Consider the following 20,682-nt stretch of genomic DNA (forward strand, 5'->3'; position numbering starts at 1 on the left):
GAGTTTGCCAAAGGCACATAAAGGACTCTGATGAAACCAAGATTGAACTCTTTGGCATGAAAGCCAAGCGTCACATCTGGAGGAAACCTGGCACCATCTCTACGGTGAAGCATGGTGGTGGCAGCATCATGCTGTGGGGATGTTTTTCAGCGGCAGGGACTGGGAGGCTAATCAGGATCGATGGAAAGATGAAAGGAGCAAAGTACAGAGATCCTTGATGAAAACCTGCTCCAGAGCGATCAGGACCTCAGACTGGGGTGAAGGTTCACCTTCCAACTGGACAACGACCCTAAGCACACAGCCAAGACAAAGCAGGAGTGGCTTTGGGACAAGTCTCTGAATGTCCTTGAGTGGCCCATTCAGAGCCCGGACTTGAACCCGATCGAATATCTCTGGAGAGACCTGAAAATAGCTGTGCAGCGACGCTCCCCATCCAACCTGACAGAGCTTGAGAGGATCTGCAGAGAAGAATGGGAGAAACTACCCAAATACAGGTGTGCCAAGCTTGTAGTGTCATACCCAAGAAGACTCAAGGCTGTAATCAACAAAGTATAATAATAATAATATAATATGCCATTTAGCAGACGCTTTTATCCAAAGCAATTTACAGTCATGCGTGCATAATTTTTTTATTATATATATTTTTTGTGTATGGTTGGTCCCGGGGATCAAACCCACTACCTTGGCGTTACAAGCGCCGTGCTCTACCAGCTGAGCTACAGAGGACCACATTACTGAGTAAAGGGTCTGAGTACTTACTGTATATAAATGTGATATTTCCTTTTTTGTTGTTTTTAATGTGCAAAATGTCTAAAAACCTGTTTTTGCTTTGTCATTATGGTGTATTGTGTGTAGATTGATGAGGTGAAAAAACAATTTAATCAATTTTAGAATAAGGCTGTAACGTAACAACATGTGGAAAAAGTCAAGGGGTCTGAATACTTTCCTAATGCACTGTACTTACTCTCAGTGAACAGCCTAAGTGGGGAAGACAAACTGTTGGGGTTTAGTGCACACCGTTTCAAAACGTTTCAAAACGTAGCAAAGCGTTGTGAAAATGAAAACGAGCTATTCTTATCGAACAAGTTCAGGTAGGTTCTCCCTGTTTATGTCTGTTTTCTTTCTGGTGCCTAATGAATACAACCCTGCTGTTTGACTGATTTAGTGCTGTGTCTCTATGAGCTGGTTCTGCTGCTTCACCCTGCTGGTCTGTGATGCATTGACTCATCTGTCTTACTCACATTTCCCAGTGTTACCTGGCAAGCTGACTGCACAACACAGTAACAGAGTGCCACCCACCTAAATAACAGGAACAACAATACAAATAAGTGTAATCAAATATTTTGTTACACTTCACTTAAAGCCTGCAGGTATTGCACATTTTTATGCAGTTATAATGCATTATAATGTTTTCTTATCATCTCATAATGATCCTGACTAGCTAACAGACATTGTTTTCGTAAAAAAATCTTATGAACCCTATAATAAGACATTATAGCTCAGCTGGTAGAGCACGGCGCTTGTAACGCTAAGGTAGTGGGTTCGATCCCCGGGACCACCCATACACAAAAAAAAAATGTATGCACGCATGACTGTAAGTCGCTTTGGATAAAAGCGTCTGCTAAATGGCATATTATTATTATTATTATTATTAAAGGCTCATACATGCTTATAACCAGTAATAAATACCTGCAGGTTTCACACTCTATAACACATTTGAATTTAAATGTATCAGGAGTTATTTTAACTTGGAAAATATGGTAATACAGTATATTGCTTTGCATAGCAGTCACCAATATTGTGGAGAAATGTGGACCAGTGTTCACAGGGTGAAGGTTTCACAGTGAACAGGTTTTAATCCCCCAGGTGGGCGTTGTTGTTGTCCTGGATTTGAGGGCGATTTGCAATTATTTGGCACAGATGAAGTAAACAACCTCCAGCTGTTACTGCTAGAGATTCTGATTAGATATACTGAATGTTGTGTGTCCTGTAGGAGAGCTGGGGCTGAACAGAGAAGGAGAGACAAGATTAAGAAAATATATCAAATTTGACCTCCATATTGTACATGATTATACCATGCTTTATCAATGATTGTTGGCCTGAGCTTAAATGAATAATTTCGGTGAGAAAAATGTCCATAGGTCAATATACTGTAGGTGAGACCGGGAAACAAAGTAACAGTTTAAGGATTTTGCTTAGTAAAAAATAATATTTGAGGTAGATTGACAATATTTTTATACAAACAACTTAGCTACCATTACACACTGCAATGATGTTTCTAGGACATACCAGTTGTTTACAATTCAACAGAAAAATATCAAATCAAATCCAATTTTATTTCTCATGCGCCGAATACAACAGGTGAAATGCTTACTTACAAGCCCTTAATTTTTAACCAACAATGCAGTTTTAAGAAAATAGAGTTAACAAAATATTTACTAAATAAACTAAAGTAAAAAAAAAAAAAGTTACACAATAAAATAACAATAACGAGGCTATATACAGGGGGTATCGGTACCGAGTCAATGTGCGGGGGTACAGATTACTTGAGGTAATTTGTACATGTAGGTAGGGGTAAAGTGACTATGCATAGATAATAAACAGCGACTATCAGCGGGGGCAAATAGCCCGGGTGATCATTTGATTAACTGTTCAGCAGTCTTATGGCTTTTTTGGGCCTTCCTCTGACACCGCCTAGTATATAGGTCCTGGATGGCAGGAAGCTTGGCCCCAGTGACGTACTGGGCCGTATGGACTACCCTCTGTAGCGCTTTACGGTTGGATGCAGAGCAGTTGCCACACCAGGCGGTGATGCAACCGATCAGTATGCTCTCGATGGTGCAGCTGTATAACTTTTTGAGGATCTGGGGACCCATGCCAAATCTCAGTCTCCTGAGGGGGAAAAGGCGTTGTCGTGCCCTATTCACGACTGTTTTGGTGTGTTTGGACCATGATAGTTTGTTGGTGATGTGGACACCAAGGAACTTGAAACTCTCGACCCGCTCCACTACAGCCCGTCAATGTGAATGGGGGCGTGTTCGGCCCTCCTTTTCCTGTAGTCCACGATCAGCTCCTTTGTCTTGCTCACGTTGAGGGAGAGGTTGTTGTCCTGGCACCACACTACCAGGTCTCTGACCTGTCTCATCGTTGTCGGTGATCAGGCCTACCACTGTTGTGTCATCAGAAAACTTAATGATGGTGTTGGAGTCGTGCTTGCCATGCAGTCGTGGGTGAACAGGGAGTACAGGAGGGGACTAAGCTTGCACCCCTTAGGGGCCCCCATGTTAAGGATCAGCGTGGATTTTTTCCTCCGGCTGCACATGTGACATGCTGGTAGAAATTAGGTAAAACGGATTTAAGTTTGCCTGCATTAAAGTCCCAGGCCACTAGGAGCGACACTTCTGGATGAGCATTTTCTTGTTTGCTTATGACCTTATACAACTCGTTGAGTGCGGTCTTAGTGCCAGCATCGGTTTGTGGTGGTAAATAGACGGCAACTAAAAATATAGATAAACTCGCTTGGTAGATAGTGTGGTCTACAGCGTATTATGAGGTACTCTACCTCAGGTGAGCAACACCTCGAGACTTCCTTAATATTTGACATCGCACACCAGCTGTTATTGACAAAGAGACACACACCACCACCCCTCGTCTTACCGGACGTAGCTGTTCTGTCCTGCCGATGCACGGAAAACCCAGCCAACTGTATATTATCCGTGTCGTCGTTTAGCCATGACGTTTAGTCAAGATATTACAGTTTTTAATGTCCCGTTGGTAGGATAGTCTCGTACGGAGCTCATCCAGTTTATTCTCCAGTGATTGCACTTTGGCCAATAGAACGGATGGTAGAGGCGGGTTATTGTCCTGTTGAAAAACAAATGATAGTCCCACTAAGCCCAAACCAGATGGGATGGCGTATCGCTGCAGAATGCTGTGGTAGCCATGCTGCTTAAGTGTGCCTTGAATTCTAAATAAATCACAGACCGTGCCACCAGCAAAGCACCCACACACCATAACACCATCACGTCCATGCTTTACGGTGGGAAATACACATGTGGAGATCATCCGTTCACCCACACCACGTCTCACAAAGCCACTGCGGTTGGAACCAAAAATCTCAAATTTGGACTCCAGACCAAAGGACACATTTCCACTGGTCTAATGTCCATTGCTCGTGTTTCTTGGCCCAAGCAAGTCTCTTCTTCTTATTGGTGTCCTTTAGTAGTGGTTTCTTTGCAATAATTCGACGATGAAGGCCTTATTTACACAGTCTCCTCTGAACAGTTGATGTTGAGATGTGTCTGTTACTTCAACTCTGTGAAGCATTTATTTGGGCTGCAATTTCTGAGGCTGGTAACTCTAATGAACTTATTCTTTGCAGCAGAGGTAACTCTGTGTCTTCCATTCCTATGGCGGTCCTCATCAGACCCAGTTTCATCATAGCGCTTGATGGTTTTTGCGACTGCACTTGAAGAAACGTTCAAAGTTCTTGAAATGTTCCGTATTGACTGACCTTCATGTCTTAAAGTAATGATGGACAGTTGTTTCTCTTTGCTTATTTGAGGTGTTCTTGCCATAATATGGACTTGGTCTTTTACCAAATAGGGCTATCTTCTGTATACCCCCCGACCTTGTCACAACACAACTGATTGGCTCAAACGCATTAAGAAGGAAAGAAATTCCACAAACTAACTTTTACGAAGGCACACCTGTTAATTGAAATGCATTCCAGGTGACCACCTCATGAAGCTGGTTGAGAGAATGCCAAGAGTGTGCAAAGCTGTCATCAAGGCAAAGGGTGGCTACTTTGAAGAATCTCAAATATAAATTATATTTTTGATTTGTTTAACACTTTTTTGGTTACTACAGGATTCCATATGTGTTATTTCATAGTTTTGATGTCTTCACTATTATTCTACAATGTAGAAAATAGTAAAAATAAAGAAAAACCCTTGAATGAGTAGGTGTATCCAAACTTTTGACTGGTACTGTAAGTATTCACGCCCCTGAGTCAATCATTTGTAAAAACACCTTTGGCAACGACTAAAGCTGTGAGTCTTTCTGGGTAAGTCTCTAAGAGCTTTACACACCTGGATTGTGCAACATTTACCCATGATTCTGCAAGCTCTGTCAAATTGATTGTTGATCATTGCTAGACAATCACTTTCAGGTCTTACCATCTTCCTGGTAAGCAACTCCAGTGTAGATTTGGCCTTGTGTTTTAGGTTATTGTCCTGCTGAAAGGTGAATTCATCTCCCAGTGTCTGTTGGAAAGCAGACTGAACCAGGTTTTCCTCTATGATTTTGCCTGTGCTTAGCTCCACTCCCTTTCTTTTTTGTCCTGAAAATCTCTCCAGTCCTTAACGATTACAAGCATACCCATAACATGATGCTGCCACCACTATGCTTGAATATATGGAGAGTGGTACTCAGTAATGTGTTGGATTGGATTTGCCCCCAAAATTACACTTTGTATTCAGGTCGAAAAGTGAATTGCTTTGCCACATTTTTCAGTATTACTTTAGTGCCTTGTTGCAAACAGGATGCTTGTTTTGGAATATTTTTGTATTATGTACAGGCTTCCTTCTTTTCACTCTGTCAATTAGGTTAGTATTGTGGAGTAACTACAATGTTGTTGATCCATCCTCAGTTTTCTCCTATCACAGCCATTAAACTCTATAACTGTTTTAAAGTCACGATTGGCCTCATGGTAAAATCCCTAAGCGGTGTCCTTCCTCTCCGGCAACTGAGTTAGGAAGAACGCCTGTATCTTTGTAGTGACTGGGTATATTGACACACCATCCAAAATGTAATGAATAACTTCACCAGGCTCAAAGGGATATTCAATGTCTGTTTTTATCCACCAATAGGTGCCCTTCTTTGCGAGGCGTTGAAAAACGTCACTGGTTTTTGTGGTTGAATCTGTGGCGCAATGCAAATAGTCTGGGTAGCCATTTGATTAGATGTTCAGGAGTCTTATGGCTTGGGGGTAGAAGCCTCTTGGACCTAGACTTGGTGCTCCGGTACAGCTTGCCATGCGGTAGCAGAGAGAACAGTCTATGACTAGGGAGGCTGGAGTCTTTGACAATTTTTAGGGCCTTCCTCTGACACCGCCTGGTAAATAGGTCCTGGATGGCAGGAAGCTTGGCCCCAGTGATGTACTGGGCTGTACGCATTACCCTCTGTGGTCGGAGGCCGAGCAGTTGCCATACCAGGCAGTGATGCAACCAGTCAGGATACTCTCAATGGCGCAGATGTAGAACCTTTTGAGGATCTGAGGACCCATGCCAAATCTTTTCAGTCTCCTGAGGGGAAATAGGCTTTGTCGTGCCCTCTTCACGACTGTCTTGGTGTGTTTGGACCATGTTAGTTTGTTGGTGATGTGGACACCAAGGAACTTGAAGCTCTCAACCTGCTTCACTACAGCCCCGTCGATGAGAATGGGGGCATGCTCGGTCCTCTTCTTTATCCTGTAGTCCACAATCATCTCCTTTGTCTTGATCACGTTGAGGGAGAGGTTGTTGACCTGGCACCACACAGCCAGGTCTCTGACCACCTCCCTATAGGCTGTCTCATCGTTGTCGGTGATCAGACCTACCACTGTTGTGTCATCAGCAAACTTAATGATGGTGTTGGAGTCGTGCCTGGCCATGCAGTCATGAGTGAACAGGGAGTATAGGAGGGGACTGAGCACGCACCCCTGAGGGGCCCCCGTGTTGAGGATCAGAGTGGCGGATGTGTTGTTACCTACCCTTACCACCTGGGGGCGGCCCGTCAGGAAGTCCAGGATCCAGTTGCAGAGGGAAGTGTTTAGTCCCAGGGTCCTTAGATTGGTGATGAGCTTTGAGGGCAATATGGTGTTGAACGCTGAGCTGTAGTCAATGAATAGCATTCTCACATAGGTCTTCCTTTTGTCCAGGTGTAAAAGGGCAGTGTGGATTGCAATAGAGATTGCATCATCTGTGGATCTGTTGGGGCAGTATGCAAATTGGAGTGGGTCTATGGTTTCTGGAATAATGGTGTTGATGTGAAGTACCCGTGCTAAGGTCTATTCAACGCTGGTCTGACCAATCGGAATCCATGCTTCAAGATTGCTTTGATCACACGGACTGGGATATGTTCCGGGTTGCTTCTGAGAATAACATTGACATATACACTGACACGGTGACTGAGGTGATGTTCATCATGTTTCTCAAAAGTCACATTTCGAAGTGTTTGGCTACTTCTCTGTATCGTTCCAAAGATAAGTTTATGCATTAAGTTTAAGCGCTCACTGTTGCCCCTAGTGGCCGGTTTCCACGTCATCTCCCGACGTCCTCAGACATGGCTGGACGGCGAATACTGAGTTATATCACGGGAGTCCTGCCTGTGACTGGTTAAAGACCTATATTGTCAATTTCTATGTATAAAATGGGCTAAATATACAGAAGTACCAGAGAGTCCACTTTGGAAATTGAATGTAGATTTCTGCATAAATAGGCATACCCAAAAGTAACTGCTATTACAGAGCAGTTATATGATAAGAAAACACTGAAGAACATACGCACATCCAGGTATTTTCCACAGGTGCAGGAGTATTAGACAAACTCATGGAAAACAGAAAGGAAAACACTGCACACTGCTGCTCATGCTCCCAGGTGATTTTATTTATAACAACGTTTCAACCCTTAGGTCTTCATCAGGCATCCATATCCCAGGTGGGGGTGGAATGTCCTACAGTGAGGGAAAAAAGTATTTGATCCCCTGCTGATTTTGTAAGTTTGCCCACTGACAAAGAAATGATCAGTATAATTTTAATGGTAGGTTTATTTGAACAGTGAGAGACAAAATAACAACAACAAAAATCCAGAAAAACACATGTTAAGAATGTTATAAATGTATTTGCATTTTAATGAGGGAAATAAGTATTTGACCCCTCTGCAAAACATGACTTAGTACTTGGTGGTAAAACCCTTGTTGGCAATCACAGAGGTCAGACATTTCTTGTAGTTGGCCACCAGGTTTGCACACATCTCAGGAGGGATTTTGTTCCACTCCTCTTTGCTGATCTTCTCCAAGTCATTAAGATTTCGAGGCTGACGTTTGGCAACTCGAACCTTCAGCTCCCTCCACAGATTTTCTATGGGATTAAGGTCTGGAGACTGGCTAGGCCACTCCAGGACCCTTAATGTGCTTCTTCTGAGCCACTCCTTTGTTGCCTTGGCCGTGTGTTTTGGGTCATTGTCATGTTGGAATACCCATCCACGACTACATTTTCAATGCCCTGGCTGAGGGAAGGAGGTTCTAACCCAAGATTTGACGGTACATGGCCCCGCCCATCGTCCCTTTGATGCGGTGAAGTTGTCCTGTCCCCTTAGCAGAAAAACACCCCCAAAGAAAATGTTTCCACCTCCATATTTGACGGTGAGATGGTGTTCTTGGGGTCATAGTCAGCATTCCTCCTCCTCCAAACACGGCGAGTTGAGTTGATGCCAAAGAGCTCCGGATTTTGGTCTCATCTGACCACAACACTTTCACCCAGTTCTCCTCTGAATCATTCAGATGTTCATTGGCAAACTTCAGACGGGCCTGTATATGTGCTTTCTTGAGCAGGGGGACCTTGTGGGCGCTGCAGGATTTCAGTCCTTCACGGCGTAGTGTGTTACCAATTGTTTTCTTGGTGACTATGGTCCCAGCTGCCTTGAGATCATTGACAAGATCCTCCCGTGTAGTTCTGGGCTGATTCCTCACCGTTCTCATGATCATTGCAACTTGCATGGAGCCCCAGGCCGAGGGATATTGACAGTTCTTTTGTGTTTCTTCCATTTGCGAATAATCGCACCAACTGTTGTCACCTTCTCACCAAGCTGCATGGCGATGGTCTTGTAGCCCATTCCAGTCTTGTGTAGGTCTACAATCTTGTCCCTGACATCCTTGGAGAGCTCTTTGATCTTGGCCATGGTGGAGAGTTTGGAATCTGATTGATTCATTGCTTATGTGGACAGGTGTCTTTTATACAGGTAACAAGCTGAGATTAGGAGCACTCCCTTTAAGAGTGTGCTCCTAATCTCAGCTCGTTACCTGTATAAAAGACACCTGGGAGCCAGAAATCTTTCTGACTGTGAGGGGGTCAAATACTTATTTCCCTCATTAAAATGCAAATCAATTTATAACATTTTTGATATGTGTTTTTCTGGATTTTTTTGTTGTTATTCTGTCTCTCACTGTTCAAATAAACCTACCATTAAAATTATAGACTGATAATTTCTTTGTCAGTGGGCAAACGTACAAAATCAGCAGGGGATCAAATACTTTTTTCCCTCACTGTAGTTCCACTTTCACATTATGGGGTATTGTGTGTAGGCCAGTGACACAAAATCTCAATTTAATCAATTTAAAATTCAGGCTGTAATACAACAAAATATGGAAAAAGTCAAGGGGTATCAATACTTTCTGAAGGCACGGTAGACATTTTTTTTTACAGATTTAAGCAAAGGCATGTAGATACACTAACCAAGCATTAACACGTTGAATAACAATTTGAGTTATTTCTAATGAGAGTTATTTAGTTGTTACATTGTGCCCCTGTTACTTTGTTCCCCAGTCTCCCCTACATGTTATAATAATAGTAAAAAAAGTAAAATAAAAATAAAAAGTGGTTATCCCACTGGCTATTGTAAGTTGAATGCACCAATTTGTAAGTCGCACTGGATAAGAGCGTCTGCTAAATGATGTAAATGTAAATGTTATCACTGTACTGTAAATGTTGAGTGCTCTTAGAGAGAGAGAGCGAGAGATAGAGACACACACACAAAGACCAATTCCACTGGGCACACACTGGTTGAATCAACATTGTTTCCACGTGATGTTGAACCAACATGGAATATATGTTAAATTGACGTCTGTGCCCAGTGGGAAGGGTCATTCCACCATTTCGGTGCTTTCAGGAGTGTAACTTGGTAAAAAAAAACATTTGATTTAACCTAATTGTAACATTCTGTCTTAAAGAACACATGTTTAACGTAATAAAAAGCATGTTTTCCTACCTCAAGAGGTTAAATAGTAATTGCCTATTAAATGCCACATAAAGTAATGGGTTGACCGTAACAGGGTTGATGATTTCATCTTAAATCAGCCATAAATCCCCTTGTGACAGGGGGAATGGAAGCTTGTTGTGTGGAACAGGGAGTGGCAATTGAATTCAAGCGTCACAAAAAAATTAAATTGCTAAAACATTGCTAGCCTTTCTATCTATGGGTAACAGGGTTGACATTTTATGCTCGAACCTGTCACGCTCGTGGATTGACGGATCGGACCAAGGTGCAGCGTGGTAGGCGAACATATTACTTTATTCAATGAACACCGACAAAACAACAAAATACAAACTAACGTAAAGTTCTGCAGGCTACACAGCTACTAACCAGAAACAAGATCCCACAAACTAAGGTGGGAAAAAGGCTGCCTAAGTATGATCCCCAATCAGAGACAACGATTGACAGCTGCCTCTGATTGGGAACCACACCCTGCCAACAAAGAAATAGAAAACCTAGAATGGACACCCAAATCACACCCTGACCTAACCAACTAGAGAATAAAAGGGATCTCCAAGGTCAGGGCGTGACAGAACCTCTCATTTTCCACCACAAAACAGAAAATGGCAAAAAAAAAGAGTAGAGCCAGCTCACCTGCTTTTACACTATGATTTGACTATTAGATGTTCAATGTCTCTTTTGACAAAAATATTTTAAAAGGAATCGTTTCACCATATTAAAACAAGGGTTCAGTTCACGTAATGTAACAGGGTGATCTTAAATAATGGACTAAGGCTTTACAATTATTTTGGGAATAAGTGGGTTGAAATCGTCCAAAAGTGACACAGGGTTGACGGAGGGACATGTCAAAATGCTGCATTTTGGCAATTTAGCAACCTTTATTCATATAAAAATCAGATTTATTGAATTCTCCATGTGGTCTATATTAAAGGGCACTTCATTTAATATAACAGGCTTTGAAAATTCAATATTGGTGCACAATTTCTACTTAAAAAACAAAAGGGACATAAAGGCACTGTTTTCGTGGAACAACCAGTTACAGACTCACAGCGAGCATGTCCAGACATTTACTCCCAGGATTTCTCTGGAATAGCTGACCCTGTATTGAAGGAGCTCTTTGATCTCCACATCACTGATGTGTGCCTGGCTGCATACAGGCTATAATGTCCCGTTATTGGGGATCGATGCAGCTTATAGCTCTCTGTTAGGCAGCGTCCCGTAGTAAGCAGATGTGATTAGCATCGCTTAATATGCCATTTAGCAGACGCTTTTATCCAAAGCGACTTACAGTCATGCGTGCATACATATTTTTTTTTTGTGTATGGGTGGTCCCAGGGATCGAACCCACTACCCTGGCGTTACAAGCGCCGTGCTCTACCAGCTGAGCTACAGAGGACCACACGCTTAAAGCATGTTCAGTGTTCAACCAGCCAAACGTTATCAGTTAATTTAACCCCGGCTACCTCCCAAATGGCACCCTATTCCCTATATAGTGCACTACTTTTAATGAGGGCCCATAGGGCTCTGGTCAAAAGTAGTGCACTACTATGGAGGAAATAGGATGGCATTTGAGATTCACCCCAGTCTCTCTCTGAAGCTCTAGCTTAGTTAGACTGCATGCAGAAGCGGATGTAATTTTGCTCATACAGTGCATTCGGAAAGTATTAAGACCCCTTGACTTTTTCCACATTTCGTTACGCTACAGCCTTATTCTCAAATGGATGAAATTATTTTTTCCCCTCATCAATCTACATACAATACCCCATAATGACAAAGCAAAAACAGGTTTTGAGTTTAAAAATAAACATTTATTAACAATAAAAAACATACCTTAATTACATAAGTATTCAGACCCTTTGCTGTGAGACTCGAAATTGATCTCAGGTGCATCGTGTTTCCATTGATCATTCGTGATGTTTCTACAACTTGATTGGAGTCCACCTGTGATCAATTCAATTGATTGGACATGATTTGGAAAGGCACACACCTGTCTATATAAGGTCCCACAGTTGACAGTGCATGTCAGAGCAAAAACCAAGCCATGAGGTTGAAGGAATTGTACGTAGAGCTCCAAGACAGGATTGTATCGAGGCACAGCTCTGGGGAAGGGTACTAAAACATTTCTGCAGCGTTGAAGGTCCCCAAGAACACAGTGGCCTCCATCATTCTTAAATGGAAGAAGTTTGGAACAACCAAGACTCTTCCTAGAGCTGGCCGCCCAGCTAAACTGAGCAATCGGGGGAGAAGGGCCTTGGTCAGGGAGGTGACCAAGAACCCGATGGTCACGCTGACAAACTCCAGAGTTCCTCTGTGGAGATAGGGGAACCTTCCAGAAGTACAACCATCTCTGCAGCACTCCACCAATCAGGCCTTTATGATAGAGTGGCCAGATGGAAGCCACTCCTCAGTAAAAGGCACATGACAGCCCACTTGGAGTTTGCCAAAAGGCACATAAAGACTCTCAGACCATGAGAAACAAGATTATCTGCTCTGATGAAACCAAGATTGAACTCTTTGGCCTGAATGCCAAGTGTCACGTCTGGAGGAAACCTGGTATCATCCCTACGGTGAAGCATGGTGGTGGCAGCATCATGCTGTGGGGATGTTTTTCAGCAGCAGGGACTGGGAGACTAGTCAGGATCGAGGGAAAGATGAACGGAGCAAAGTACAGAGAGTTCCTTGATGAAAACCTGCTCCGGAGCGCTCAGGACCTCAGACTGGGGAGAAGGTTCACCTTCCAACAGGACAACGACCCTATGCACACAGCCAAGACAATGTAGGAGTGGCTTCGGGACAAGTCTCTGAATGTCCTTCAGTGGCCCAGCCAGAGCCCGGACTTGAACCCGAGCGCAGTGCAGTGCAGTGACCCTCCCCATCCAACCTGACAGAGCTTGAGGGGATCTGCAGAAAATAATGTGAGAAACTCCCCAAATACAGGTGTGTCAAGCTTGTAGCGTCATACCCAAGAAGACTTGAGGCTGTAATCGCTGCCAAAGGTGCTTCAACAAAGTGCTGAGTAAAGGGTCTGAATACTTAGGTAAATGTGATATTTCCGTTTTGTATTTGTAAAAAATTTGCAAACATTTCTAAAAACCTGTTTTTGCTTTGTCATCATGTGTTATTGTGTGTAGATTGATGAGGGAAAAAATATCATCATCAATTTTAGAACAAAGCTGTATCGTAACAAAATGTGGAAAAAGTGAAGGGATCTGAATACTTTCCGAATGCAATGTATGTGTTCTGGTCAAAGTCAAAGACACTGGAGGTAATATCCCGAGCCAGAGCCATATATTTTGTAGATGGTTCTGTCCCCAGCTAACTATATGCTTTCAAGCTGTTCACCACACTGTTGGCCTATCGAGAAGTTTCCCTGGTAGAATAGTCAGAGATGTCCTCTTGTCTCCCTTCCCGTCCTTAAAGCCCCAGTCCTGCACTACTCTTCCTCTGGTCCAAAGCCCCATCCTTCCTCTGGGAAGGACCAGCAAGCTCACCCCACTTACCTGTTGCACTGCAGCAGAATCTGTCCGACTCAGAGTCGGTGCTGAATTGGAAGGCATCGCACGGCACCGCAGCAGTAACCCAATCCCCTGGCTTCTCCTTAGTCTGACCATAGGACAGGGCTGCCTGCTCACATTCAGCAGCATGAAGACCCTTTCACCTCAGCATTTGTCTCTCTGCATGTATGTGTGTGAGCGTGTGTGAGTGCATTTGGCTTGTGTGTGACTGTGTGTGTGTGTGTGTGTGTGTGTGTGTGTGTGTGTGTGTGTTTGTGTGTGTGTGTGACTGTGTGTGTGACTCCATGCAAGAGGCTGCATTATTGATGAGAAGAGGAAGGAAGGATTGAAAGCAGTGCCGGGACGGGACCGTGTGTGTTTGTGTGTGTGTTTGAGTGTATAGAAGAGATGGGGGAGAGGAGTACAGTGCAGCAGCACAAGCAGCCTCCCTACGATGGTGGGCTTTGCAACTACGCCCAGAAGATCGGCTCCTGCTTCGGACTAGACGGTAACAGAGAGGGGTGGTTGTCCTGTACAGTGTGGAGGAGGGTTGGAAGGAACAGACCAATGACTGAGTATATATGACATTCATTTTTCTCAATGATCCGGATGTCTAGGATGACATAGGAATGCTGTCTTTTGTGCCTAGTCATGGTGTGTTTGTGCGAGTGTGTGTCTTGGAGTGTGTATTTGTTTGTGTGGGTGTCGGTGTGTGCAGGGCTGACTGTATGTGTAGCTAGCTGCACCCACAGATAGACGGTAGAATAGGGGAGCAGGGACGAGCAGAGCTGTGCCCCACTGCAGCAGAACTCACCAGCCTGTCCTCAAACAGACCTAGCCTCTTTCATCAGCCTGTGTGTGTGTGCGTGCGTGTGTCCTCTGCCTTATTCTTTATCATGCTATACCCTTTTATATTAATTTTATCGGACCCTTTACTGTACATTGGATGTGTGAGGAATTGATATAGGCTAGATTTGTGGGTAAAAAATAGACAGATAGATAAAACATTGATGTCAGTAGTGACATGCTCAGGCTCAGCCTAGAGCTCTGGCAGCCCTCCTGTGTCCATGGAGCTGCTGTGACAGAAGCAATGCATTACATTTGAAATAGAAGACAAGCCCGAGTTCTCCTCTAGAGTCTGTTTTGGCTCTGTCTTCATCCTCGCTTAATCATGATTTTCAAAAGCTTTAGAGTGGGTAATGTAAGGTAGATGTTTGCAGTGTTTACTGTACTGTATCTGTTTTGTGGACAGTATTACTATAAGAGAGAGTTAGTCAAAATATTATATTGGTTTATATAAAAGTGGTGTGTGCGTGACCTTAAGTGACTGTGTTCAGTTTGTGCAGGTAGCAGTAGCATGTCAGTAAATGTGTTCAATTGAAAATGGTTCACCTTATAGACCAAAAAGCGTATAGTTCATCTTCACATTTTAGTCATTGAGCAGATGCTCTTATCCAGAGCAACTTACAGGAGCAATTAGGGTTAAGTGCCTTGCTCAAGGGCACATCAACAGATTTTCACCTAGTTGGCTCAGGGATTCAAACCAGAAACATTTCGCTTACTGGCCCAATGCTCTTAACCGCTAGACTACCTGGCGTTTTCAATCATTTTAAATCAACATTCCCTATCAGCATGTCTCTTTCTCTGTAGGTTTTGCTCAATTCATACTGGTATGAAAACAGTTAACTTTCTCTGCCTGTTCATCTCACATATTACCTCTCACCGGAGAGCCTGATGATTTTCTAAATTTGGCATAGGATGGAAAATCCAGTGGATTGGAAGGTATCATATTTAATTCATGAAGTCTCACGCAAGAAAGAAGGAGGCTAATAGAGGGACATCTGCTATATCTGGTTGTTTTTCCTTTCATTATAAATCCTTTTTGGGAATCTTAGTGTTAACAAATTTCTCCCAAACATTAAATGGTTTCAAGATTACAAGACCAATCCAAGACCCTCTACATAGTTTATATCCCCCTAATCCTGAGGCTCAGACTGTGTGTGTGTGTGTGTGTGTGTGTGTGTGTGTGTGTGTGTGTGTGTGTGTGTGTGTGTGTGTGTGTGTGTGTGTGTGTGTGGTACTTATGGTTTTAATAAAGTTGAGGCAACAAAGATGACCTGCAAAGTAATAGAATGGAAGTAATGCTGCTAATAAGGCTTTATTTGGAATCAAGTTGTTGTTGTAATCAGTGTAATTGTGACTTGGAGCATTGTGGTCCTGTGTGCCTCAGTTGGTAAAAACAAGGCGCTAGCAACACCAAGGTTGTGCGTTCAATTCCCTCAGGGATCACATACATAATGAAAATGTATGCACGCAGTGTTTAGATAAAAGCATCTGCTAAGTTGCACATTTAGAGCATAGTTAGATCTCATATAACCATTCAGCATGTAGGAAGATATGGTCCACTGATATTGGACTTTACTGTTTATACTACAAATAATGCACACTATAAATAAACAATTCACTTGATTCACGTGACTGAATAAGTGAACCTATTATTTCCATTATTTATTTGTGTGTGTGCAGGTGGATACATCTATTATATTTCTGTGATCCTGTTCTGAGAGCTTACTAAACAGACAATAATGATTTGTTGAATGGTATTTAATAGACAAGACAGGACAGAGGGGTTAGTTCTATTCTAATATTGTAAAACTCACAATTCCCCAACCTTAATTGGACAGATGTGATTGTGAACAACAGACTCAGCCATGGATCGTTGTGGAGCAAATCTGAAACTGCAGTATATTGGAAAATCAAATTGAGTAGTTGCTGCCAGTTTCAAAGCCTTTGTTAAGGCCTCTAGAAGTGCAAGTGATTGATATGCTGTATTGTGTTCAGCCAACCTACTTGCACCAATCCAATGTTATTACAGTAAAATACTGTGAAAAACAAACCCCATCTCCCGTCAAGAAATGTTATTCATTTGTTCATTCATTATGATTACAGTAGCATTTACTTTTTAAACATTATAAAACAGTCAATTTTACGGTATTGTACTGTGTGTTATATAGGGCCCTTTGTTTTGGTTAATCATGTTACATGACCTGGAATATAACTTTATTTTAAGCCTTTTCCAGAAATGAGAATTAGACCAAAAATGAAAGTAATTGTCTGAGGAGGGTACTGGACCAAAAAGAAAAGGGGACAGTTTGATGAAAAAGCTTTAAATAAAGGTTAGAATTCAGGTCATTTGACATGATTAACCAAAACACAGGGCCATATTCCTTACACAGTACTATACCTGCTTTGATACTGTATTTAGATTACAGTAGGTGTACTGCAATATGAAATACAGTAACTTACCACTAGCTGCATGTAAGTTACTGTCAAATTCCCGGCAACCCTCTTAGTGTACCCAGGCCATCTAACCCCACCCGAAGATAATCATGCAGTCTACGTCAGCCCTAAGCTGCTTAAGGAAGAGGAGGAAGAAGCTGGCTGATCTGGCTGGGTTGAAGACGCAGTGTAAGCCTTTCCCCCCTACTCTGCTCTGCTGTATACCTGTAGGCTATGCTCTGTGGTCTATGCTCTGTGCTCTCTGCCTGCTGTTTGCTGTCTTGACCTCGACCCTGAAGCCTGAAATTAACACCTGTGATACAGGTTCCATTCTTGAAAAGTCACCTCTGCTCTGGAGGTCTGGGATGTCCACTTGAAGGAGATCTACAGGAGGAGATTCCTTTGGAAATGTACATCACTCTCTCTCTGGATCTTTACATGACACGGAATGGTGGATGTCTGACATGTTCACAGCTCTGAGATTTTTTCGGCCTGTCCCCACGTTTTTGTCAACGTCCTCTGCAGTGGAGGTTTGAAGTGTCTTTGTAGAGCTGAGAGCCATCCTAGGATTCTGGCTGAGTTGTACTTAGAGTGTTGCACCCTGCTTTGTGGGAAGGCTGAGGGGGAGCCGGGCAACATGCCTACCCTCAACAGCCTGGGAAAGCTGTGTAGCTCCAACCGCAGCCACACAGTGGACCACCCCACCCGCATCAAACGTAGAAACTCAGTCAAGCGCATGTCCATCATCGAGGACGGGCACGTAGCTGAGGTGCTCTACCTCATCCCAAAAGTGTACATGCAGCAGCTGCCGTACCTCAACCCTAACGACTATTACCTGAATGAAAGACTTATCGATCTGGCACCAGGTAGGGCTATGGTATGGGGTAGGAGGTGCCGGCATGGAGAATCTATCTTGTCTGTCTGTCTGTGCCGAGTCAACTAGGTGAAAAATCTGTCTGTGCCCTTGAGCAAGGCACTTAACCCTAATTGCTACTGTAAGTCGTTCTGGATAAGAGCGTCTGCTAAATTATTCAAATGTAAATGTCTGTCTCTCTACTGGGCTGTGTGTGTGTGTGTGTGTGTGTGTGTGTGTGTGTGTGTGTGTGTGTGTGTGTGTGTGTGTGTGTGTGTGTGTGTGTGTGTGTGTGTGTGTGTGTGTGTGTGCTTTCACATCCACTTTTGTGGTGTGTTACGCAATTATATCTTATTGACTCCAACAAAGTGTTATTGCAGAGAAGTCAAAAATGAATTGCTGTCCTCTCGAAACATATGTGATATCAAACTTATGCGGGGAAAAGTGCCACAGTCTGCCAAGCAAGGAACCAACATGGTGGTTTACATCAGGATTACAGTGTGCATGAGGACTAGCCAGACATTATTCATCCACTGACTGCACGCCAGGATGTGAGATATGGCCTGCATCCCAAATGGCACCCTATTCCCTATATAATGCACTATTTTTGACCAGGGCCCATAGAGCCTTGACGTTTGAGCATTGAAGTTCCAAAAAACATTCCCCTGTATTCTCTGGATTTTAAGTTGATCAGTTGAAACTGATTGATTGTTGGTCCATCCTTGGTGGTAGACAGCGTTTCCTTAAGGTAGGCATGCACATCTAGCCACGGCGGGGAGAACTACTGTAGTTGCAATGGCATCATTATGATGTATTTTATATCATGGTCAGGTTGTAAACTGGTTGTTTAAAGACGTTTTGTCAACATATTTGACAACCAGAAAAATATGTCTTTAGGTGGTTGTAATCTGGTTGCCTAACCACATAACAACCCAAATATCACGTCTTGATTTTCTAAGACCTCTTTACCTGGTTATAACAGAGACGAGTTGATTAATCTGGTTAGGATGTCTTCTCAACCTGAAAAGCGGTTTACATCAAGAAAATGACATCATTAAGACGTTCTGTGCCAAACATTGATGTAAGTAAGGGCTTTAATTGGTCTGATGACAGTTGACCTTAGGGATGACTACATGGGGGGCATAAGACTAGAATAACTTGTGGCAGGCTATTCCCTATTTAGTGCACTACTTATGACCAGGGTCAATTGGTACTGTATATAGTGCACTAAATAGGGAAAAGGATGCCATTTGAGATGCACATCAGATTGAAAGTGTGCATGGCTGATCATCTCTGTTTTGTAATACATTATCATATCAGAAGCCAACCCCCCCCTATCATTGTCCAGAGATAGACAGAGATACAATGGATGCACTTTAATTGAGAGCAGGATTAGAATGAATCCTGACTTGTGTTGGGTTATTGTAATAATATAAATCTCCCTGATAGTGGTTCAACTGTGTGACAATGATTCCATTGACAAAGAGGATGTGATATTGTGTGAGAGCGGCTGACACCATCTAATCCTCCGTTGTTCCTTTAATCCCAGAGGTTATACAGTATATACTGTGATATTATACAGATTAAGTGGGAGCTGTTCTATGATTTACGCAGGGCCCCAAGCAAGATTTGGTTGGGGGGCCCCCCACCTCGCTGCAAAACATTTTAGTGGCCCCCCTCTTGATGGTGGAGATAGAAAATTAAGGTTTAAAGTACATTTCCTGTACTTCTACACATTTTTACCATGGGCAGTTGAGAAAATGTTGCAGTTTTAAAGGCCCAGTGCAGTCAAAAACTAGATAAACTAGGTTTATTAGGAACACCACCCCGTTCATGAAAATGGATCGATCTTACAGACAGTGAGTCACGTGGCCATGGCTTGCTATATAAAGCAGGCATCGAGGCATTCAGCTACTGTCGAGGCATTCAGTTACTGTTTGATTGAACGTTAGAATGGGCAAAAATAATAACCTAAGTGACTTTGAATGTGGTATGATCATCGGTGCCAGGTGCGCTGGATCCAGTATCTCAGAAACGGCCACACTCCTGCACTTTTCACGCACGACAGTGTCTAGGGTTTACCAATAATGGTGCGACAAACAAAAAACATCCCGAGTCAGCTGCAGTCCTGTGTGTGAAAACAGCTTATTTATGAGAGAGGTCAAAGGAGAATGGCAAGAAATGTGCAAGCTAACAGGCGGGCTACAAATAGATAAATAATGGTTCAGTACAACAGCAGTGTGCAGAATGTCATCTCGGAATGCACAACTCGTTGAGCCTTGTCACAGATGGGCTATTGCAGCAGACGACCACACCTGGTTCCACTCCTATTAGCAAAGAACAAGAAGAAGCAGCTCCAGTGGGCACGTGATCACCAACACTGGACAATTGAGGAGTGGAAAAACATTGCCTGGAACATGACAGCGAGTTCAGTTTACTTGAGTGGCCTGCGCAGTCCCCATACCTCAACCCAATAGAGCATCTTTGGGATGAGATGGAACAGGCTGTTTGCAGCATGAATGTACCGCCGTTCAATCTGCAGCAACTGTGTGATGCCAGCTCGTCAGCATGGACCAACATCCCTCTGGAACGTTTCCGACACCTTGTAGAATGCCCCGAATAATTCAGTATGTTCTGGAGGCAAAGGGGGGTCCGACCCAGTACTAGATGGGTGTAACTAATAAACTGGCCGGTGACAATTTTTTTACACACAAAGTTGGAATAATACTGTGAAATTATGAGCATCATGATAATGCCCTTTTATTGTAAGAGCTGTTTGAAAAGGCCGCCTGACATTTCTGCCTGTTTTGGTGGGATGGAGTTTCCGCCTTCCATGTTGACCTCATGCGGTAAATTAGTTAATAGACCAATATGAAAGAGTTCCAAACCTCTCTGCCAATAATAGCAAATTTTTCCCAAACAGACCACTCCCAGAGAGTCCTAGCAAAAATCTTGCTTGAGAAATTGCTCTTTGCTAAGAAGCTAGTAATACTAGTTGCTGTCACGATCGTCGTAAGAACCGGAC

The 20,682-nt window shown here is 43.1% G+C and overlaps 1 protein-coding gene across 5 annotated transcripts in view; it reads left to right on the forward strand.

Moving 5' to 3' along the window:
- LOC121568072 (actin-binding LIM protein 1) overlaps positions 1-20,682 on the forward strand; it is a 182,707-nt gene that overhangs the window by 3,552 nt on the left and 158,473 nt on the right. For 2 of the 5 annotated variants that reach the window (XM_041878682.2, XM_041878687.2), the window contains exon 1: positions 13,817-14,033. The exons of 1 other annotated variant lie outside the window; for it this stretch is intronic. In XM_041878682.2, coding sequence (XP_041734616.1) covers positions 13,934-14,033 — 100 coding nt within the window. In that variant the 5' untranslated portion in view covers positions 13,817-13,933. Of the gene's footprint in view, positions 1-13,813; positions 14,034-20,682 lie in introns of those variants that run through there. 2 more of the 5 variants (XM_041878655.2, XM_041878646.2) reach the window with 2 other exon arrangements.

The sequence above is a fragment of the Coregonus clupeaformis genome, chromosome 1 (assembly GCF_020615455.1).
Source record: "Coregonus clupeaformis isolate EN_2021a chromosome 1, ASM2061545v1, whole genome shotgun sequence".
NCBI lineage: Eukaryota > Metazoa > Chordata > Actinopteri > Salmoniformes > Salmonidae > Coregonus > Coregonus clupeaformis.